Source organism: Madurella fahalii, assembly GCF_045866475.1.
Source record: "Madurella fahalii IFM 68171 DNA, scaffold_3, whole genome shotgun sequence".
NCBI lineage: Eukaryota > Fungi > Ascomycota > Sordariomycetes > Sordariales > Madurella > Madurella fahalii.
Genome location: NW_027263973.1, coordinates 459,795 through 481,858, shown reverse-complemented (window position 1 = coordinate 481,858; position 22,064 = coordinate 459,795). Strand labels below are relative to the sequence as shown.

The 22,064-nt window shown below is 56.7% G+C and overlaps 9 protein-coding genes across 9 annotated transcripts; 6 read left to right on the top strand and 3 right to left on the bottom strand.

Moving 5' to 3' along the window:
- MFIFM68171_05668 (uncharacterized protein) lies at positions 1-342 on the top strand (the record flags this gene model as incomplete). Its single annotated transcript, XM_071061088.1, has 1 exon — positions 1-342. One exon carries the CDS (start codon positions 1-3, stop codon positions 340-342), a length of 342 nt encoding a protein of 113 aa, XP_070917189.1.
- A 108-nt stretch (positions 343-450) lies between these two features.
- Positions 451-1,283, top strand: MFIFM68171_05667 (uncharacterized protein; the record flags this gene model as incomplete). The annotated part of the gene is made up of 4 exons (XM_071061087.1): positions 451-621; positions 729-971; positions 1,014-1,041; positions 1,126-1,283. 4 exons carry the CDS (start codon positions 451-453, stop codon positions 1,281-1,283), a joined length of 600 nt encoding a protein of 199 aa, XP_070917188.1.
- A 307-nt stretch (positions 1,284-1,590) lies between these two features.
- Positions 1,591-3,517, bottom strand: GPI16 (Subunit of the glycosylphosphatidylinositol transamidase complex-like protein; the record flags this gene model as incomplete). Its single annotated transcript, XM_071061086.1, has 3 exons — positions 1,591-2,627; positions 2,683-3,083; positions 3,147-3,517. 3 exons carry the CDS (start codon positions 3,515-3,517, stop codon positions 1,591-1,593), a joined length of 1,809 nt encoding a protein of 602 aa, XP_070917187.1.
- Positions 3,518-3,898: 381 nt separating this feature from the next.
- Positions 3,899-4,818, top strand: LUC7 (splicing factor; the record flags this gene model as incomplete). Its single annotated transcript, XM_071061085.1, has 2 exons — positions 3,899-3,926; positions 3,989-4,818. 2 exons carry the CDS (start codon positions 3,899-3,901, stop codon positions 4,816-4,818), a joined length of 858 nt encoding a protein of 285 aa, XP_070917186.1.
- Positions 4,819-5,430: 612 nt separating this feature from the next.
- On the bottom strand, positions 5,431-6,774 carry MFIFM68171_05664 (uncharacterized protein; the record flags this gene model as incomplete). The annotated part of the gene is made up of 1 exon (XM_071061084.1): positions 5,431-6,774. One exon carries the CDS (start codon positions 6,772-6,774, stop codon positions 5,431-5,433), a length of 1,344 nt encoding a protein of 447 aa, XP_070917185.1.
- A 2,018-nt stretch (positions 6,775-8,792) lies between these two features.
- On the top strand, positions 8,793-9,917 carry MFIFM68171_05663 (uncharacterized protein; the record flags this gene model as incomplete). Its single annotated transcript, XM_071061083.1, has 1 exon — positions 8,793-9,917. One exon carries the CDS (start codon positions 8,793-8,795, stop codon positions 9,915-9,917), a length of 1,125 nt encoding a protein of 374 aa, XP_070917184.1.
- Positions 9,918-13,312: 3,395 nt separating this feature from the next.
- Positions 13,313-15,160, top strand: MFIFM68171_05662 (uncharacterized protein; the record flags this gene model as incomplete). Its single annotated transcript, XM_071061082.1, has 2 exons — positions 13,313-14,191; positions 14,258-15,160. 2 exons carry the CDS (start codon positions 13,313-13,315, stop codon positions 15,158-15,160), a joined length of 1,782 nt encoding a protein of 593 aa, XP_070917183.1.
- A 1,839-nt stretch (positions 15,161-16,999) lies between these two features.
- MFIFM68171_05661 (uncharacterized protein) lies at positions 17,000-20,028 on the top strand (the record flags this gene model as incomplete). Its single annotated transcript, XM_071061081.1, has 2 exons — positions 17,000-18,406; positions 18,484-20,028. The coding sequence occupies 2 exons, from the start codon at positions 17,000-17,002 to the stop codon at positions 20,026-20,028; spliced, it is 2,952 nt and encodes a 983-aa protein (XP_070917182.1).
- A 766-nt stretch (positions 20,029-20,794) lies between these two features.
- On the bottom strand, positions 20,795-21,751 carry MFIFM68171_05660 (uncharacterized protein; the record flags this gene model as incomplete). Its single annotated transcript, XM_071061080.1, has 1 exon — positions 20,795-21,751. The coding sequence occupies one exon, from the start codon at positions 21,749-21,751 to the stop codon at positions 20,795-20,797; it is 957 nt and encodes a 318-aa protein (XP_070917181.1).
- Positions 21,752-22,064: the final 313 nt, after the last annotated feature.

Genomic DNA, 22,064 nt, shown 5'->3' with positions numbered 1-22,064 from the left:
ATGAAGTTTACGACATGCGCCCAGGTGCTGTCAGCAGCGGTGATCGCATCATCCGCTTCCGTTCCAATAAATGGGAAGCGCAGCGTCCAACACGCCTCTTTGCATGAAAATAAAATCAAGGCGATATCGTGGGACGAGGCCGTGCAGATCATGGAAGAGGGTGCCAGTGATTTCGATGGCAAGGTCTCCTCGCTCACCAACACCAACGAGCCCCAACCGGTGCCCTCTTGCACTGCCAACGTCCGGTTCCGGGCTGAGTGGAACAACATGGCCAATGCCGACAAGCTCTCGTATGTACAGGCGGTCAAGTGCTTGATGACCGCAACACCGCTTGGCGTATAGGCCAATGCGACAAGCATTTGGGACGAGATCACATGGGTCCATGACCAACTGAGGGAGCGCATCCACAGTGTCGACACTTTCCTGCCCTGACATTGATACTACCTCTATATGCTCGAGGCCTTCCTGGAAGAACAGTGCGCCTACACAGGCCCCATGCCCTGGTGGCGCGAGACAGACTACACTGGCGACTTTGCCGGGTCGGGTCTATTCACGCCACAGTATTTCGGAGCGCTGCCACCGCTCTCTGACACGGGCGAAGGCACATGTATTACTGACGGTGTGAGTAGAGGATCTCTTTATTAATATTGGACAGGTTCTTGTTTCTACGGTATTTTCTGTCTTGATGTCGGGGCTCTTTCCAACTAACCGCTGTATCTGCTCCCAAGGCATTCGCCAATACCACGATTCTTGTCGGCCCCAACGGCCCGACGTGCCTCTCCCGCGGCGAGACCAAGCAGACGACCGACGAAGTGACGATCGTGACGCTAGATCTATGCCACGGCGACGCGAACACCGAGTACATGCAACACCAGCGCTGCGTCGAGCAGCCGATACACGCGTTAATGCATGAGGGCATCGGCCCCACCATGTGGCTGCTCTCCACTTCCCCGGGCGACCCCGTCTTCTTCGTGCACCACGGCTTCGTCGACTGGCAGTAGAAGCGTTGGCAGGACGCCAATCCTACCCGCTCAACTTCGAGTAAGTCTTGGCCTTTTACCGTCCTAAGCCAGAAAACAGGTGGAAGTAGGAGGTTACAGAACTAATGCCTCTGGTAACAAACAGTTTCTGGCTGCGCAGAGTATCTCGGGGATGGTTCCCCTTGTATTCCTCTGACCAGGGTCACGGTGTTGACGACGATGGGCCTGGTACCGGACAGTACGGTCGGCGACGTGCTCGACACGGAGAACAATATTCTGTGCTATACCTACGACGAGTTTTAATGTACTCGATTCTCACTGTTGTAATCTGGGGTTGTGGATAAAGTGGCAGCTCAAGGAGGGCCATAAAGCGTCGAACTTCGATGACATAGATTCGGCGGCTGCAATACGCCGTCACGAAAACCCAGGGTGATGTATGACACTAGAACTTAGAGCTCGGAACGCGCAGTTCCCACTCCCTACTGAAGAGATATAATGCAGCTACGGGATTTTTGCCTCAGCTACAGTGTTCACCAAAAGACCTGAAGTAAATGCAACAAGACGTATACAACTCTCATCTAAATAGAACAAACTCATTCATACAAACCCATCAATGACTACCCCTCTCCCCATTCTGGCTCTTCCCCCCTTTATTCCGATACCTCTCCACTAACGCCTTCACCCTTCCCCTCAACTTCGCCTTCAGCGCCCCAAGCCCCACCTCGGGCCCCTCGTCAGCGGCCACGAACCTCCTCACAATGATATTAAACATCCCCCCAAACGCCAGGGCGATGGCCGTCGACGTGAAGATGATCACATTGTACGGCATGCTGAAGTCGGGCGTGGGCAGGCTGCACAAGAGCGAGGTGGTGCGCAGGTTATAGACGGCCTCGTTCTGGGCGTCCAGGATGGTGATGACGGCGGCGGCGACGTCAAACCCGCGGTTCGCGTCGGGGGGGTACTCGGTGTACCGCAGGATGGACTTCTCAAAGTCGTACGTCAGGAAGACGGTCGACTCCGGCGGGACGCGCATGCGCACTTCGAGCTGGGTGCCCCGTGCCCGGTCGAGGGCCGGGCGGTAGTAGACCTGCTGGACGAGGGACGGGTCGGCGTGTTTGGAGCCGGCGATGCGGGCTTCCATGGTGTGCAGGTAGATGCGCATGAACCAGGGCAGGGATTCCATGTAGACGAAATCGACTTCTGTGTCGGGGCTGGGGTTGCGCAGGATGGTCTGCACGCCGCCGCGCTCTTGACCGTGGCCTGTGAAACTGCGCTCGGCGTAGAGGAGCGGGGTGTCGGGTTTGAGGGTGCCGGCGTGGTCTTCGTTGTCGGGGTGAGGAAGCACCATTTCAAAGTCGGCCGAGGGGGGGAGTTCGAAGCAGCGGGAAACGCGGTCAAGGTTCTTCTTCTCCAGAACCCCGTCGGAGATGTATACGCTGCGGGAGTCAGGAACTTGGAGACAGACTGGCGGGACAGCGGGGTCTGTCAGTGGGCAAGTGCCCTTGATGGTCTTGCCAAAAATTTGAGAGAGAGACCAGTCCTGGTTGGCGCCGTAATTCGCTGGGAAGCAAGTGTCGTGCGAGTGATATGGCTTGGAGGTGTTGCATGGCAGTTCGTGACCTGGCGGAGGCCTGGGAATGGGGTTGTCTAAAGCCGTTGTGAGCATACAGGACAGAAAGAGGGAACGGGGGAAGGACCATACCCCTCGGCCTCTTTGACCTTTCAATGTCCAGCACCATGTCAATCGTCTGCTCGATCTGCAAGACACACTCCCCATCGGGGGGGCAGATGGGCCGGATATCAATGGCCATGCTCTGCCACGACGCATCGAACAGCTTGTGTCCATCCAGCAGGGTCGCGATCCCCGCCTTTCCCTTGCACGGCAGAAGCTTCAAGAAGGGGGTGAGGTTCTCCGTGCAGACGACCTCGTGCGGTAGCACACCATATAGCAAATGCATATTCGTGACAGTCGAGTTTGGATGGTCGCCTTCGGGCTGGAACGACATGACCGGCCTCGTCGTCCGGGTGCCATCGATAAAGTTTAGGGAAGCGCAAAACAGGCCGGACAGGGCGTTTGTGAGCGTCAGCCATTTGTGGTCGGCTCTGTCGTCGGAGCAGTCAGCAAGGGGTAATCCGAGGTGGAAGACGACCCTGAGGCATCCTCACTCTTCGTCTGTGTCGGCCTCGAGCCACGCCCACAGCTCGACGCCGGTCCCGCCCTCGCGCGCGCCGTCCCACGGCCTAGCGCCCCAGCTCTCGGCGTCCCATCGTCCCAGACTGAACCTCAGATGCAGCTCGCGCGTGCCGGCATGTTGCAGGATCTGACCAAGCGATCGGGGAAAGAAGCGGAAGTTGCGCGCCTCGAATTCCGAGACGGTCGTGTTGGAACGGAAGTTGAAGCTGGCTAAGAGTGCCGACTGGGGCAGCGGCCGTAGCACGAGCTGCTCATGGTAGTCGGCCGAGGCGTTTGCTGCAGACGGAGAAAGTGCACATAAGGAAAGTAACGAAAGGAAAAAGAAGGAAAAGAGTTGACGCATCTTTCTCTATCACCGCGGTCTGGCCATTGGCGCACACAACCGCGAGTGGAAAGAATGTTCAAGGCCAGGCACGAAGTTGTGGCTTTGGCGGCCGCAGCACGGCGAAACGTCGAAAAGAGGACAGCGGGTTTGAGCGAGCAGGGATCAGCGTCAGGGGTCGCTTGCAGTGCTTCGGCGCGACAAGAAGAAGGACCCCACATTTCCCCAGCGCCGCTGGCAGCCTTGCAGCGCGGCTGATCGACTTGCGATTCTCCAAGCATCGAAATTTCCACTTTGAAGCATCTTTTCCATTTCGCCTTCGCCCGGCTGACTTCCCCTTGACGCTCAGCGCATCACTATCGCGACCACGCCCAGACCGCATCAGGTTACATAAAGTTCATCATGGCAGCCGAGCAAAGGAAGCTGCTAGGTAGGTTTACCACGGCCCTAATCCAACCCAGTCCTCCTCATCAACTGACGTCAATTTCACAGAGCAGCTCATGGGTGGCGGCATGGCCTCGCGCAGTGCGCAGTTGCCCATCACCGACCCCAAAGTCTGCCGATCCTACCTCGTCGGTACCTGCCCGCACGACCTCTTCACCAATACCAAAGCCGACCTGGGGGCCTGCCCGCGCGTGCACTCGGAGGCGCTCAAGGCCGAGTACGAGGGCCTCTCGGAGAGCGAGAAGAAAAAGTACGGGTTCGAGTACGACTACATGCGGGACCTGCAGAACCGCATCGACGCGTGCAACCGCAACATCGACACGCTCCAGCGCCGCCTCGAAAAGACGCCCGACGAGGTCCGGCAGACCAACACGCTCCTCAAGGCCATCTCAGACCTGGGCACCACCATCGCCAACGGGCTGCTCGAGGTGGAGATCCTGGGCGAGATGGGCGAGGTCGGCCGGGCGTACGACGAGTACTACAAGGTGCGCCACGCGCAGGCGGCCAAGGCGGAGCGCGAGAAGGAGCTCAAGGCGCTGTCCGAGACGTCGGGCCCCTCGGGCCACCAGAAGCTGCAGGTCTGCGACGTGTGCGGCGCCTACCTCAGCAGACTAGATAACGACCGTCGGCTGGCCGACCACTTCTTCGGCAAGATGCACTTGGGCTTCGCCCAGATGCGCAAGGCCTACGACGCGTTCCCTAAGGAGATGCGCGGGCGCCAGCGGCCCCCCATGCAGATGAGCGGGGGGGACGAGGAGATGGGCGGTGTGCCGACGGGGCCCGGCAGCGGCTATGGCGACGGCGGTTGGGGTAAGGGTCCCAGAGGGCCGAGGAGCGGGGGAGGCTACCGTGGACGCGGGCCGAGACGGGGTTGGTAGGGTTGGTACGGTTGGCGAGTGGTGGTTTGGATCCAGCCAGAAAGCCGCAGCGGCAAGTGGTTGACGGCCCCCGTAATGTTTATATCCATGTCAGACTTTGCATCGGCTGGGCGTTGGGCGTTTTTGTTTACGGTAGGAAAATGGTTTACATCATGGTTCGGGACAAGTTGCGGTGTACATTAGCAGTGAATGTATCCTTGCGCAGCACAGCACAGTCAAGCGAAAATAAATCATCAAACCAATAGTCCAAGTTATGCGCTGACCGCTCATTGGCGATAGAAGTTACTGACCTATATGATACCCAACGCTGCGGATACCCTCCGCGTTTTTCTGCTCATCAATATCCCGATCCTATTATTTTCTTTTTTAGTGACTTTTGCCCATTTCCTTTTCATTAGCAATGCTGGCCTCGCATCCATGTGCGAGGCTGTATAATCGTTATAACACCCATCTTCCATGTGTCCTCCGGCCTAGACGGGCATATTCCCAGTGAGATCACATTTGTCGGCATTTTTTGTCCTGCGAGGCAGCCACTTCTTTGTCCTACGAACCCAAGGGCGGCGGGAGCGGGGGCAAGCTTGCCAGCCCGCGGCTAGAACGAACGCCAGCCTCCTACGACATGTTCGTCTTGTCGTCCATGGCAGCCACCTCCTCGTCCCACTTGCCCACTGGTGGTGAGAGCGGGATATCCGCCATAGGATTGTTGGATTTCGCGCCCCACGCGGTGTCGAGTTTCTTTGGGGGCGCCGCCGCGAATGACGGTAGCGCGGGAAAGTCCTCAGCCTTCAAATCCGTCTTCTTCGGAGCAAGCTGGCCGGGCCCGCCTGTCCGCATCTCTTGCGCTGCCACGGCATCCCGTCCCCGATCCCAGTCTCGGCCGCCGTCACGCTCTTCATACTCGTAAAGCCCGCGCCCACCCCTTCCTCCCCGTGCGCTCTTCCCACCGCGCCCACGGCCGCCCCGCCCCCTTCCCACAAATCCGTTATACTCTTCCGCGCCGTCAGGAGAAGAAGAAGCAAACCGGCTGCCGCCCAACCCGAGGCCCTGACCCTGGCCCTGGCCCTGGCCCTGGCCGGACCTGTTGCCCCTGACGCCGCCGAAGGCGCCCCGGAAAGCAGCCAGGCCCCTATTGTCGCGCGCCACCTCCTTGCCCTGGTCCCACCCGTCCTCCTTGATGCCCATGGCGGCGAGCTTGCGCTCGCGGTTGCGGGCGCGCTCCTCCTCGAGCCGGCGGCGCTCCTCCTCGGCCACGCGGCGGCGCGCCGCGTCCTCGGCCCGCCGCCGCCGCGCCTCCTCCATCCCCCGCGCGTACGCCGCCGCGTGCTCCGTCTCGTCGCGCTGCGCCTCCTCGAACCGCCGCGTCTTCTCCGCCGCCAGCAGCCGCATCTTCTCCATGCGCGCCGCCAGCTCCTCCTCGGTCAGCTTGGTGCGCGGGTTGGCGCCCGAGTTGAGCCGCGCCGCCGAGACGGCCGAGGCCGTGTTCTTGGACGACGGCTCGCGCGGCGCGTTACTGGGGGGTTTGTTATTGTTGTTGCTGTTGTTGCTGTTGTTGTTGCTGCTGCTGCTAGTACTATTTGCGCTCGGGCCGGTGGGAACGGCCGGGGTAGACGTCCTTGAGGAGGCGGTTGAGGCGGGGGGTTCTTGGGTCGGCGGCGTGTCGGTGATGGTGTTGGGAGGTTTCTGCGGTGGCTTGTTGTTTGGCGGGTGCCGCGGCTTGTCCTGCTGTCGTGGGGCGTGCCGTGATTGTGCCAACGACGACCTGGGAGCTTGAGGTGGCGGGGCAGCGGCGGGCTCTGGTTGTTGCACCGGAGCCGGAGGTGCTGGTTCTGGTTGCGATAGCGCGTCTTCGCTTAGTGGCTCTGCCGCTGTGGGGAGACTAGAGAGCTCGTCCACGGGCTCGATGTCATCGGAAAAGAGGTCATCATCGGTACGGCCGCCAAACTGGTCGTGATCCATGGTTGCGGGGTGCGTAGCCAGGAGCGTATGGTGGATACTAATGGCAAGTATGGATATGCGGCGATGGAACAATGCCCTCTAGTAATATATACGCACCGGGCGCGCGCGTGCAAGTGAGAAGAGATGCAAGTGCTCCAAGTCGAGATTGCGGCTGCTTGTACAGGTGAAGTGGGGGAGCCGAAGCCTTGTTGCAGCTTGGACTTTGGATGCTGCAACGCGTTGCCTTGAACCCGCTTGGCGTGGGGTGTTCAGCTGTGGCCAGTTGGCAAGATTCGCTTGTATTGGCATCTCGGTTGAGGTTGAGACGGGACTGGCAAAACCGCCTCACCCCTGGGGCCTTAACGTACCCGTACTTGACTGCCGTGTATTTTCGCTTAGGCCACATCTGACCACCCCGCCCCTCATGCCTTGCCGCATCGTCAAAGAATTTTACTGTAAACGATGAAACCGCTCTACAAGCCCATCACAAACAGACCGACTATCTTACCTTAGACAATGGCCTTTATGTGGCTCTACTGAACAAATTAGGAGCCTCTTTCAGGACTGTTCCGACCAACCATTGGTCACATTGAATCGACGGTATGCTTCTCATTCCTATTTAAATAGATCCCAAGGTGTTTGAAGGAACAACTTGCTCCGGCTCCTACTGCATCATGCGGCTTTATTACCGTGATTTTGCCTCCAACTCACTCACAACCCAACCTTGAAATCCTTGAGATCAGGAAACCCCGCAATTCTTGCCCAAGAAAAATATCAGGCATCAATATGGAATCCGATGCAGGTATCAAGATGGAATCCAATGCATGTGTCAAGATGGAATCCAATGCATGTGTCAAGATGGAATCCGATGCAGGTACCAAGGTGGGATCCGATGCAGGTACCAAGGTGAAATCCGATGCAGGTATCAAGATGGAATCCGATCGCGCAGGACCGGTTATGGGCACATTGATAATCGTATGGGCCGTGATCCCATTAGTTGTGGTTTTCTGTTATGTATAGAGTTGGTAGGCCCTCTTTGTCGCTTTTTCATCAGGTATGCCTCCATCTTGTCTGTGCTGGGCGGTATCTGGATGTTGATCACGGCTGTGTTTCTTTGCATGGCATCCTGGGATTATGTCAAGAAGTCTCAAACTTCTTTGGTTCAGCAACAATCTGGAGTGTCAGAAAAGCTCGATCGACCCCAGGGAACCGTCGAAACAAGACGCATCGAAGGTCAATAAGTTAGAGTTACCAGCGATATACTGGAATATGGCGCCTTTTCTTTGTAATGTATTTAGCTACCGCCTTCCTTTGCTATTGCAGTAAAAAGGGGCTCTTTATTAGACCTAATGCACCACATTCACTTCCTGCACAGTCGGCCTGATTTCCTAATAACGTGTGATGAGTACAGAACACCTCAGGTGCCTTGTTTCGAATCCGTCTTCAGCCCCAGACATTTTTTCACGTTTTCACTTTTGATAGACCAACACGGTCTGTTGTGACCCCTTACATTGTATGTTTCTGAATAATGGCCTAACGTACGTTGGACCACACAAGTCTGCCCACGCAATCCAGCAATCGGTTGGCCCAGTGGAAGTTTGGCAACTGTGATGTTATGATCCATTACGAACGCTTTTGATCCTGTTTCAAAGCTCAAGGTTTGTGGAATACTGAAATGAAATACTTTTTGTCTAACATTGGCCATTGGGGCTACAACGGGTCCCGTCAGTCAATCCTGCCGGCTTATTGTTCGAGAACAAGGAAGGCGGCGACGGTATTTTCTTTATCTGCCGCCGCCGATACTGGCGTTGTGTTATTCCATTGTTCAACCTATATAACAAGTAATTCACTTCCGCCTGTCTGAGGCAGAATATATGAACCAGGTTTCTCGACGTCGATATCTCTCCCAAGACCCATTTGCCATTTCTTACGACGAACACTTTTATCAAGAACAGGATCATAATTATACTCTGACTTGACCTGGCATCGAGAACACATTCATTCATAACTCTACGATCACCTAAAACACATTCAACACCATGGCCATCCCATCCGTGGCCGCGGCCATAGCCTTCCTATTAGGCACTGTCAACGGCCACATGATCATGAACACCCCGACACCCTATAACCTCCAGGACACGGCTAAACTCCTTCAAGTCGATCCTCTCGGTCCCTCCTTTCCATTCCCCTGCCAAGGCGTCTTCGACACTGTCGCTGTGACCTCCATCACCGCGGGCGCCTCGCAACTCGTCAACTTCACCGGCGGGGCCCAGCACGGCGGCGGCTCCTGCCAGTTCAGCCTGACCTACGAGAACCCGCCCCCGGCGGACAAATCCAAGTGGAAGACCATCTACACCATCATTGGCGGGTGTCCCGTCTCGGCGGAGGGGAACCTGCCGGTGACGGGCAGCGACCGGGACGGCCGCGCGGACGCGACCCACTGCGGCAACGACTCCGGGACCGAGTGCATCCGGCAGTTCGACATCCCCATCCCCAAGGACCTGCCCAACGGGAATGCCACGTTCGCTTGGACGTGGTTCAACAAGATCGGCAACAGGGAGGTGTACATGAACTGCGCCCCCGTGACCATCACGGGCGGCTCGGACGACACGGCGTTTTTCGACGACTTGCCGGTCCTCTTCCTGGCCAACGTGCCCGGGGAGTGCACCACGGGCAACGGCGTGTTGAACATCCCGAACCCTGGCAGGTTTGGGCAGGTGCTGGAGCAGCCTACCGCGGGTAGCGAGGGGAGCTGCGAGAAGGCCGCCGGTGTGCCGACGTTTGAGGGCGACGGCAGCGGCGGTGGTGGCGGTGGCGGTTCTGGCCCTGTTGTCCCGCCGTCCGAGACCGTTATCGTCACCCCACCTGACGCGACGTCCTCGGCCCCGCCTGACTTGGATTGTCCCGCACCACCGGCTGAGACGTCCGGGTTTGTGACTATGACCAGCACTCCCGTGCCTGCCCCTACCGGTGGAGCCGGCTCGGGCTCGGGCTCATCCGGTGACGCCCAACCCTGCTCGCCGGACGGGTCTGTCACCTGCTTCAGCGAGACTTCTTTCGGTATTTGCGCCAACGGCTTCGCAATCCCGCAGCCTGTGGCAGCCGGCACGACTTGCGTCAATGGCAAGGTTGTGCGCCGGAGTGCCAAGTTCTTCTTCTGGTAAGTCAGAAGTCGCCTCATTGAGCGCTCTCCCTTGAGAGCGACGGATTAGAGAAAAGCGGAATGGAGATTTGTTATAACATTGGTCCTCTATGGGGCTGTCGTCGTGACCTGGAATTCCTCAAACCCCGAAGTGCCATAATTAATGCCGCAACCTAGAGACAGAGACTTGGGTGCCACCGCTGGATCTATATCTCAACAAGAGACTCGCCGACTTCGAAACTCGGCTACAGACCCCCACTCTACAAGCTGGGCAGGGCCGAGAGGCCCCAAGGCGCCCACCAAGCTCCTTGATCCAAGAGGCTTGCAACAGGCTATATAGGAGATTCCAGAGACGAAGGCGAGGCCGTAGAGCTCCGTTACCACAACAGCCGACAATATCAGAAAAAGCCGCTATTACCATCAACCAGTGGGTAGGCCAAGCCCAGACCCAGGGTCAGGGCCAGGACCAGAATCAGAGCCAGGGGTTAGATCAGAGGCTTATGGCCGAAGAGGCATTAGGTAGGGCTTGGGAAATACGTTGGAAAAAGGAGGTTAGAAATCGGCCTACTAGATTGGCTGATGAAGACCCTCCTGAGTTACTTTTTACCAATAAGGCTCTTCGAAAGCACCAGGACCTTACTAAAGCCCAGAGCTCCCTACTAGTGCAAGCCCGAACGGGAGCTATCGGCCTCCGGGACTTCCTTTTTCGGCAGGGAGTTCCAAACCTCCCTACTCCCTACTGTGGCTGTGGGGAGGGCCGGGAAACAGTAGAGCACCTTGTTGTGTGGTGCCCGATACCACCGAAGCCTAGGACTTGGCCAAGGACAGAAATTCGAACTCACCGGGACCTCAGCCTTGTATTACAGGGCCAGAGCTCCCGGAACCTCAGGCTGTTAAGGAGGGTTTTAGGCTGGCTGATGGATTCGGGCCGTTTGATGGAGTACAGCCTAGCCCGACGGCTAGAACTGGAAGCCGAAGAGGCTGAGGAAGAGGAGGAGGTAGTGGACGAATCCGAAGCCGAAGACTGAAAGTCTTCAGGGCCTTGTATAAGGCCTTCCTTTCTTTTGCAACTAACTGGCGTCTATTAGTGTTGTTTCCTATTACTTGTTGATATAGGTTTTTCACCCGGCTATTGTAGCACGGTTTTTCCTATGTATTTAGCAGTAGAAGGTCCGGCACACCCTATCTTGGGTAAAGCGGTGTAGGAAGAAAGAAGAATAATTAATGCCGCCCCCGGTACCTAGGGAGTCAATACCTGCCTTGTCATTAATGGAAAGGATCAGGTATTGTTTGAGGCTTGCAAAAATACGAGGTAGCTATCAGTGTACTATCTCACGGGGGTCTTTGTAATGTAGCGTTTTCCTTGCATAAAGCAGATGTATGATTCTGTGGCCCCAAGCCGTCTAGCCCAGTGCTTTGCTCTCGACAGGAGGATACATTGCAGTCTGCGAAATAAGATGGAGAGTTTCTTTCAAGTGGAACCAGCAGTTCCAGGCAAAGGAAGCGTGCTGGGTAATGAGTTTCAGGTTCCTTTGTTCTTTTGTTCCTTTATTATTTTTTTAGGCGCCAGCCTGATCTTAGTTGCATCCAAGTCACTCCCACCATTCTCATTATTGTAGAGCGTATAGTTAACTGAAATGCCGAGGTCGGCTGCTTGACACTCATGATATCCGCTTCGCTCATGCCAATCTTTTGAGGAAGAGTGTGCTATATTACGATGCAACCACTGTGCATGCTATTCTGGCCTAAGAGACGGCGGGCTCGGACTTGCGTATGTAGTGGGAGTACCCAAAGGCACTGTCTTGTTCTCGGAGCCAACTCTGGTAGAGCCTAACTGTGTAAAGAAATTATGGAAAAGTAAGGTACCTATGCTGAGGAAGCGGATGTTAACGAAGATCTTGAAATGTAAGGCAAACAAAGATGAAGCGCTAAGTAAACGCCTCCAGGTCCTCCCTACGCCGTTTTAATTCCGCCTGCCCGCTCTTCTGGGACGGAGTGGGCATGCAACAAATCCTCGTCCTCTAACGTCTCCAATCCGGTGGGTACCCAGTTTTGGCAGCCGAATGTCCTCGGGGTCTCTTACAGCCAAAGTCCCCCAAACCAATGTGCAGTCCGCCTCGCCAATCCGCGGTCTGCCTCGCAGGTTGCCCGACTCTCAGCGCCCGCTAAGCCTGGGGGAATCCTCGTGCATCTCCGCTGCTAGTCATTTGTTGATAAGTACTACCCGAGGGTCGAATCACCGCGAATGGTTTGCTCTGTACTGTGCACTACATGCCATAACATCGACTTAGCGTCCGATGGAGTGACAGATAGGCGACGATTTTGCCACGTTGTGGGTTCGAAGGTGAGATCAGCGACACATATCATCCCGTCCACATATGGGTGTTGCTTCTTGAGCGGTGTTAGTCCCGTGCGGAATTGCCGCATGCCTCTTTCAATCACCCTCCTCGAGGTGAATTGGCGTGTATCAAAATCAGTGCAACGAAGCTTGGGGCATGCCGTCCTTTTCGAGGGCTCCTGAGCTGCCCCTGTTGCTCAGCGATTGGACAGCGAGGGTGGCGGTGCGCGACGTGTCACCCTCCTAATTTATTACGTCGTAGGCAGGCGAGTCCGGGGCTGACTTCCTACAGCCTCTTTACGGTGACCAGGGCTGTATGTACAAACTTACCGAAGATCCTCGGACTCAACCACTGTGTAACGTTAAATCCTTCCGAACGTGTTCCGGCACTTAAGAGGAGAGAAGCAAGCCCCGGCTAAGCGCCCTTTTAGGCGCTTTCCCGCTAACACTCGACCAGGTGAGCATAAAAAGCACCAGGTACAGTACTTACGGACAAGAAATTCTTATTTGCAATAAGGGACAATCGCACCTGGTAGGTAGTTATATGCAGCTTTGTAGAGCCCGGCTTTGACGCGGTTACGGGGCTGTGCACCGAGCTTCTTGCCGTCCAATCCAGGATTAGATCCCTGCAATATCTTACTAAACGTCATGGGCAGGATCTTTTACCTTGTTGCACAACCTGCAGTCATCTTAACCCGCATAGACGATCTCAATTATGATAGCTTGGGTAAACTAGTGTCGTGTAGATCCGGTTTTGTTACAGTAGCCTGCTCCAGCTGTTACATTCTTCAGCTAACACATCGACTTCTACACGGCAGGGTTGAGCCAATTGGCGGCACGGGATCTGTTACGCGGACGCACATGGTTATGAATCCCTAGACAAGCCATCGCTCATCAGCCTCGTTACTTGTTTGGCACACACGGGTTCGCGGCACATGTAAACTCTCATACACTCGAGTATTTATGCTTTCAGACGCCCCGAGTTAGAAATTGAGACTGCTGAGGTCCACAAGCTTCCTGCTCCCATCCACCATCCTCGAGCTACGCCTCTTTGTCCTTCCCCTCTCTTAACTCCCACCATGAAACCCACCATCATCCCATGGACCATCTGGTCCAGCGCTCTCCTGTTCTCTTCTCCAGCTGCAGCCTTCCTGCCTCCCATCCGCCCCCGCCAGTCCGAGTCCTTCGATTGGTCCGCCATCACACCTACACACGACCTCCAATACCATGACTGCTTCACCATGTTCAAATGTGCCCGTCTCCTCGTGCCGCTAGACTGGTCCAAGCACACTCGCAGCGTTCCAGGACGGTACACCAACTCATCGTCGGAGGCCCATGCCGCCATCGCCATTGTCACCCTCCCCGCCGCGGTGCCCGTGACGGATCCGTCGTACGGCGGGCCCATTCTGCTCAACCCGGGCGGCCCCGGCGGATCCGGCACTGACATGGCTCTCGCCTACGGCCCGAGCATCCAGATGCTCACCGACACCCCCGGGGTGCGGCATTTCGACATTATCGGGTTCGACCCGCGCGGGGTCGGCAAGAGCACCCCCAGCGCAATGTGCTTCGAGAATGAGTTCGAGCGGAGTCTGCACGCGCTGCAGTACGAGAGGATGCCGGACGTGACGACGGAGCTGGGGGTGAACATGAAATTCGCCGTGGCCGAGGCCACCCAGAAGCTGTGTGCGGAGCGGACGGCGGGGCAGGAAGGCGGGAGCATTTTCCTGCACATGTCCACTGCGTCGGTGGCAAGGGATATGCTAGAGATTGTGGAGCGAGCGGAAGAGGCGAGGAGTAAGGCGCCGGGGATGAAGAGGGCTGCGGAGACGCCGAGGCTGCAATACTTGGGTTTCTCATATGGCTCGCACCTCGGGAATACATTCGCGAGTATGTTCCCGGGACGGGTGGGCCGGATGGTGGTGGACGGGATTGTGGACGCAGAGGATTATACGGCCGGGGTAAGTACCTCCTTTGGGGGCGTGTGAGGTCAGTTGCGATGGAGCGCTAACCGTTGTGGTCTGTAGGCTTGGCTGAAGAACTTGAACGACATCGAGGAAGCGGTGGATAATTTTTACCGGACCTGCTTCGACGCCGGTGAAGCCTGCCCGCTTCGCCAACCGCAGGACAGAAATGGCGCTGACCTGAGACGGCGCGTCGACGCTCTCATCCAATCCCTCGATGAGGCGCCCATATCGGTCCCGCGAAACGGCCGGGTCAACGTCCTAACCTCGTTTATTGTCCGCGAGTTCATCCGTGTTAACTTGTATGACCCAATCACAACATACGAGCAACTAGCCCGAGTGCTCGCGAACCTCCTGGCAGAGAACTACGAGGATTTCTTCGGAGGCAACTCCCAATCATCCCTTTGCGCAGAGGTCGACGAGACCTCCCCACCTCAGCGGTACACCTGGGGGAATGAGGCTACGCCGGGGGTCCTCTGCGGCGACTCGTACGCCGCGGCAGGCCAGCGCAACCTCTCTTGGGCGCGCGACCTCAGCTCACGCCTTGTGCAACAATCCCCGACCGCAGGCGCGCCCTGGGCGCGGATTCCAATGTCTTGCGCCAACTGGGAGTTTGCGCCTCCTTACGCGTTCCACGGCCCCTGGGGCAGTCCCGCGCCCGACCCGCGGGCGAGCAATAGCACCCCTGCCGCGCCGCTGCTGATCCTTTCGACGCGCGTTGACAACGCAACCCCACTGGCGAACGCTTGGGCGCTCTCGCAGGTGCACAAAGGGTCCTCGGTGGTGGTGCAGGAGGGATATGGGCACTGCGCGCTCCTGGCTTCGGAGAGTGAGTGTACCATTGGCATTGTGCGCGAGTATTTCAACACGGGCAGGGTCCCTAATAACGGGACGGTTTGTGAGACGGACTGTAAACCCCAAATTCCGCACAACGAGTGCCGCAGTTTGCGTCCTAGCGTTGAATGAGGCGGCAGTGTTGGGTTTGATGGGCACCTTTGGCGACACTGTGTGGTGGACGGGGCTCTTGCGGGCGGCTGTGGATGATCGAATTTGTCGTTGGCCGCTATATCATCCCCACGCACGTTGATGGGTGCATGTACTACTAAATTAGTGGGTGAAACCGGGACGGATGGGTTGCTAGTAGATCCCGAGACACTCCTGTTCTCTGCCTTCTTTTTTTTTTTTTTTTTTTTCTTCCTTTGTTTCCTTTTTTATTGTACAGTACTGCAATAATAACCTAATTTCAACGGTACATCTATCTCCCTGTCTAACCCCTATCACACCCACATTAAATCGGACTCGTACGCAAGTAAAACCATGCTCACCGATGATGAGAAACAATAACGGACGTAAACAGGCGATGGCAATTCGAACGCGATCCGGGCGACCAAACTCGCCGAGGGTGGCAAACGCGTTTAAGTCACCCTTTCCATGGCCACATTCATCCGAGTTCAGCGGTAGCAATGTTAGCATCTCCTATTCCTATGATTGTCTTTTTCCCCTCAGTGGCTCCATATCCATGTAGACCTTTGCCGCTCGTTGGCCCGTAGCCTGCTTGGTTTCGCGTATGTCATGCATAGGTAGATTGGAGATCAGTGCAAACAGGAAAACGTACCAGTATTCCATATACCGGCCTCTGGATTCTCACATGATGGAGGCTGCCTTGGGTGTTCTGACTTACACCTTGTCATGACCCTTGATCAGGAAAGTTCTCAAGTGCAAGAAGCGAGAAGTTTATGCGGTGAGAGTGGTTGATGAATTCGATAAGCCGGGTAGGAAAAATCGTAAGGCGCGCCTCTTCCCTTCAGAATGCTAGTACCGTGGCCCGGCGAGCTGGATAAGCAAGAGGCAGTGGTTGGAGTTCGGAGAGCATATTTGGAATCGAAATCGGGCAAGATGCGACGTACATGATGTCAAGGGCCGACGTATCCGAAAAAAACCCTAGGTACGTGCCAAGAACCTTGCATGTCCTTGGGGCGATATTCAAGTATAAGAGGTAATTCGGTAATGGATGCAGAGAGAAGGGATCTTTTTAAACGCAATACGCTGCGTTGATGATCCAGTTTTCGTTAGTGATTAGTTATTTATGGAATGTATTGTCGAGAAATAGACAGTCATTGGAGGGACCAAAAAACTTGGACGGCGATCACCGGAGGTCCATAGATTAAGGGTAGTTGAAACTACGCCGGGAAGCCCGCAAGCCTCACCATAGGGACAAGCTAGCTACCTAGGCTAGGAGTTCAAGATTGTACATACTACGGCCGTTGTGTTGCCTCGCCTCGGCCCTAGTTCTGGCTTCCATGCTTCATTCCTCTCCCCAAGCCTACGGAGCAAGGTGCATCTCCTGTGCCATCAACAGATCACCATTTCTACTCATGGAAAAATTGCCCCTGAATCCACCAATTGCTTGTCCGGACCGGTGGCACTGAGAAACGTGATCTACTAATGTTCACAACACAATAAATGGCTGAATGTGCCGGCGGTATTAATGCTTTGCTGCCTAGTAGCACTTTCAGCTGAGCCGATACGGGGATGATTGTTCCGTGCAGTTCGCCCGTCTTGGCGGCGCCGTGATTGATCAGCCAAGCGGGGTGGTAGTTCTGATCCAGCCGATAATGGGACGAACTACTATCCATAGTGAAGGTCGAAATGCGCTGCGGCGTCCGGCTAGGCAGTGCCGTGGGCATGGCTGCGCGTACAAAGGAACGGTAGGATCTGCCTCCGGAGGAGCGACTCCTTGAAGACGGGACCCAGCCGTACCATTTTACACCAACCGATGAGTGAGCCTGTCGCTAACGGCCCGCAATGGTAGGCATCAAACGTATCGCGGCCGCGTGCCTCGCCAGCCTCTGCATCGGGGCAGCGGCCCAGGCCGGCACCACCTTTACATTCGCGGACAAGGCCGACGGCCAGAACGGCCTGCAACTTGCCGCCCCGGCCGCCCCGCCCACTATCCTCATCTCTGCCAACGAGCTGGGCCCCGCCGTCCGAGCCGCCAGGGACCTCGCCGTGGACTTCGGCCGCGTCCTCGGTAAGAACGCCACCGTCTCCACCGCAACTACCCTTCCCAAGAGTGGCGATGCGCCAGCCATCATTGTCGGCACACTCGGCAGCTCCGTGCTCATTGACCAGCTCGTCAAGGCCGGACAGCTCGACGACTCCGCTATCAAGGGAAAGTGGGAGGCGTACGCCTCGCAGGTTGTGACCGGTGCCAGTGGCGAGCCCATTGCGCTCGCCATTGCCGGCAGCGACGTCCGCGGCACCATCTTCGGTATCTACGACATCTCGCAACAGATTGGTGTCTCGCCCTGGCACTTTTGGGCAGACGTCCCGCCCAAGAAGCGCCAGTATATCTTCGCACCCACCGTCTCCAAAGTTTACGGTCCGCCATCCGTTAAGTACCGTGGCCTCTTTATCAACGACGAGGCGCCCGCGCTCTCGAACTGGGTCAAGGGGCGCTTCCCCAGCGGCAGCGGCGGCAACTCGTTCACGGCGCCGTTCTATGCCCACGTCTTAGAGCTGCTCCTACGCCTCAAGGGCAACTACTTCTGGCCGGCCATGTGGGGCAAAATGTTCTACTTGGACGACCCCGAGAATGGCCCGCAGGCTCATGCGTACGGCGTCTTCGTCGGCACGAGCCACCACGAGCCTATGGCACGCTCTGACGCGGAGCAGAGCCGCTATTGCCAACCCTGGGACTGGACCCGGAACAAGGCCAACATCCAGAGATTCATGACTGAGGGCGTTATCCGCAGCAAGAGTTGGGAGACTATCTACACGCTCGGCATGCGCGGGTCCGGTGATGCTGCGTCGGCGACCCTCAATTCTAGGAACCTCGAGGAAGTCATCAAGTGGCAGCAGTCGGCGCTCACAACCTCGCTGGGCAAGGCGCTCAGCGAGATCCCCCAGACCTGGGTCATGTACAAGGAGGTGCCCGGCTACTGGCAGAGAGGAATGGACGTCAGTGAGGACGTGACGTTGCTGTGGACTGATGACAATCGCGGTAACATTCGGCGTATCCCGACCGCGAAGGAGAACAGCCGGAAGGGCGGTGCTGGCATGTATTACCACTTCGATTATGTTGGCGCGCCGCGTAACTACAAGTGGATCAACACCATCCAGCTGCAGAAGACTTGGGAGCAGATGCACCTGGCATACGATCGGGGCATCCGCAACATCTGGATCGCCAACGTTGGCGACCTGAAAGCCTTGGTATGACGACCCTCGTGTCCGCAAGCGCCCTCTGTTCGCCCAACCGGAAGACTTTCCTTACTGATATGCGGCTATAGGAACTACCGCTTGACCACTTCATGGCCATGGCGTACGATATGTCCAAGTTCAGCACCCCGGAGGACACGGGCGCCTATCTCATCAATTGGGCTGCTGAGCAGTTCACGCCCCAGATCGCCGAGGCGACGGCCCAGATTATGACCACCTACGGCAAACTCTGTGCGCGCCGTAAATACGAGGACCTCAGCACGCAGTTCGGTTTCAGCACGTCTGAATATGACGAGGCGGAGACGAACTTCCAGGAGTGGCTCGACTTGCTCGAGGCCGCCACCGAGACGTACAACAGCCTACCCGACGAACCGACCAAGATCTCCTTCTGGCAGATGGTGCTGCATCCCGTGCGGGCCGGCAAGAACGTCTTCGAGATCTACACTAATGCCGCGCTCGGTGGGCGCTATGCCAGCGAGAGGCGGTTAGCCACCAACGAACTGGCCGACCGGGCGAGGGCCGCCTTCGAAGACGACAAGGCGCTCCAGAGGCAGTTTGACACCATTCTCGGCGGCAAATGGAACCACATGATGGACCAGACACATATCGGGTACAATAATTGGCAGGAGCCGCCGTCCAACTCGATGCCACGGCTGCCTACGCTGCAAGGTGGCGGCAGCGGCTTTGGCGTTGGCATCCAGGGCAGCGGCAGCAGTGGCGGCGGCAGGATCACTACGCTGCCCATGACGCCGTTTATGGCGCCCACAGAGAAGCGCTGGGTGGATGTCTTTCTGCGTGCTAGGGGCAGCCTCAAGTACACCATCAAGGCTAACGCCACCTTTGCCAACATCACCAACAGCGACGGCTCCCTTACTGACGCTGGCCCATCGCAGCTGCGTGCCGTGGTTGGCATCGACTGGACAAAGGCCCCCGCCGGCCGATCGGCCGTTGAGCTCACCATCTCCTCCGGCTCTAGCACGGTTACCGTCATCGTCCCGCTACAAAATACGCCCGCACCACCCGAGGAGTTTGAGGGCCACATCGAGGCCAACGGAATCGTCTCCGTCGAGGCCAACCACTTCGTCGAGATAAGCACCAACAACACCGAGGTCGGCTACGCCGTCATTCCAGATTACGGCCGCACGCTCGCGGGCGTCAAGCTGTGGCCCGTGACGGCGCCGGTGCAGACGGTGGACAAGGGCCCGGCCCTCGTCTACCGCTTCTACACGTATTCCACGGCCGCCCAGGCCAAGGCGACAGTGTATCTCTCGGCCTCGGAAAATGCCGACTCGGAGAACGCGAACAAGTACGCGCTCTCGATCGACGGCAAGACACCCATCGTCGTACAGCCGACGCCCAACTCGTCCGACGCTGGTAGTGAGCCGCCCGGCTGGGACATGGCTGTCATCCGCAACGCCTGGATCCGCGACTCGAATTTGGGGAGGCTGGAGCCTGGTGCGCACGAGTTGAAGTTGTGGCTGTTGAACCCGACCATGGTGCTGACCAAGATCGTGCTAGACGTGGGCGGCGTCAAGAACAGCGAGTTGGGCCCACCTGAGAGCTATCGGACTTGTGCCGGGGGTGTCGCTGCCGCTGACTGTCGGTTAAACAAGTAGCGAGACCGAAAGGGGGCCATCGTGCTCTGCTTATGGAAATTGTCCTTGTATCCGGTAGCTTCCATTCCTTAGCAACTTACACGCTTTTCGTACATATACGGCACCGCAGTGCTTATTCTTCGGGTTCCACTGGCTCTCCTAATGCCACAAGTCGACAGCAGTGTCGTTGATCACACAACCTATTTTCATGAAAATATGCAGGGTTTCCAGATCAGTCGGCTGCAGTGTTGGGATCCGCGCATGGCACTAGGTGTGCTTCATCTGCCAGGTTTCTTTACAGCAGAGCCCTTTCTATACCGAGGACAGTTCGTCCCCGGATTAGCTCGGCACCCGAAGCCATGCCGGCTTGGTCCCCTATGTAGTAACTGTGTGCCTCTGACCTTTTGGTGTCACAACCGTTGGCTGCCCCGCCCTCAGGCAGGACTGTCTGCCACTGCCACCTAACCAACGACCACAGTCTCTTCAGCGGGTCTTGCTCTAGGACTCCCACGAACACCATTACTTCTATAGATCTACTCTAACGTGTGATTCCATGCAAGGTTGGTGCCATTAATGGGTTAATGCAAGTCTAGTATGGCAATGTTGACGCTGGGGATTGTCACGTTTGCGTCATGGAATGAGCACGCGGCTCGACTTTGGGATGATTTGGTTGCCTCGGTGGAGCATGCGGGAGGTGTGTTTATTTCTATTTTCCTATTCAGGAGGTGTCCGTACTGCTCCCTTTTGTCCCCCACAATTTCTCTTCATACGTTCCTCAAAACTAGATTTACAACTCCAGCGTTTTATATGCCTCTTCGAGGCCCTCCAGTCCCGTGATTCCCAGATCCTCCTTCTTCAGCACCTTCCTTCCCTCAACATCAATCCAACTCCTCTCCTTGTACTCATCCCAAAACTCCATCATTACTCCCATCTCCTCTCCCCACAGCGGCCAAATCTCCCTATACACGTCTCCTCCCACTCGCGCAAAAGTGGCCTCGGTGCCCTTGACCTTGGCCCAGAGCTGCAACATCTCATTCGCCGTATACCCCCCTACACTCGCCAGCACAATCTCGCCCCTAGCCTTTTCCCCTCCTTCAACTACGCCCTTCACAAACGGCCCAATGTTCTTCTCGACATCCCCAACCGTCGTAATGGGCGTCTCCCCGGCATAACTCCCGAGTTGCACGTACCGGCTGGCGCTGGGGACCCAGATGGGCGTGAACATGGGGAACTTGTAGTTGGCCGCGTAAAACGTCACCCACAGAAACGTGGTCTTCTCGGCCAACTCGGGCAGTTCACCGCGGATGTACCGATCCACGCGGCTCTTGCCCTCGAAATGCGGGACGACGTACTTGCCCTGGGAAATGGACTGGATGTCCGGGAGGGTGCTCCACACGTAGTGCTCCAGACCCTCAGTCTGCGAGGCCGCGAGGGCAAGGTTAATGCCCTGCTGAACCTCCACGTCCATGGCTTTGTCCGGGCTCTGGAAGGTGGTGAAGGGCTCGAAGAAGTTGGTCACCCCGAAAACGATCTGCGAGCCGGCAAAGGCGGATTTGAGGGAGGGGAGGGAGTTGAGGTCGGCTTGGACGACTTCGGCCCCTTGGGCGGCGAGGGCCTGGGCGCTAGGACTGGATGGGTTGCGGGTGATAGCCCGGACGTGGTAGGATGGGTTGTTGAGGAAGGCGGTGGCGACACCTCTGCCTTGGGCGCCAGTAGCGCCGACGATGGTGATGGTTTTAGCCATTGCGGCGATGGTAATGATGGTAGTGGTCCTGTTGAGTGTTTTGAGGATTAAATAAAGGTGGGATGGAGGCGGGGTTTATATCTTTGGCAAAGATGAAGGGCTGATTACGTAGCGGGCTACTCGCTGAATGTTAATGGAGTGATTCTGATGGTGAAGGTAGCTGAAAGCCTTGGTGATTGCGTTGATGATATCGTGTCTTGAGTCTGCTCCTGAAAAATGATTTATCGACAACCCAGAGCAGGATGGCGGATATTAATATAGGTCCTCTATAACGCAAATGCAACCTCCTACCCGCCTCAAAAGTATTGTATAT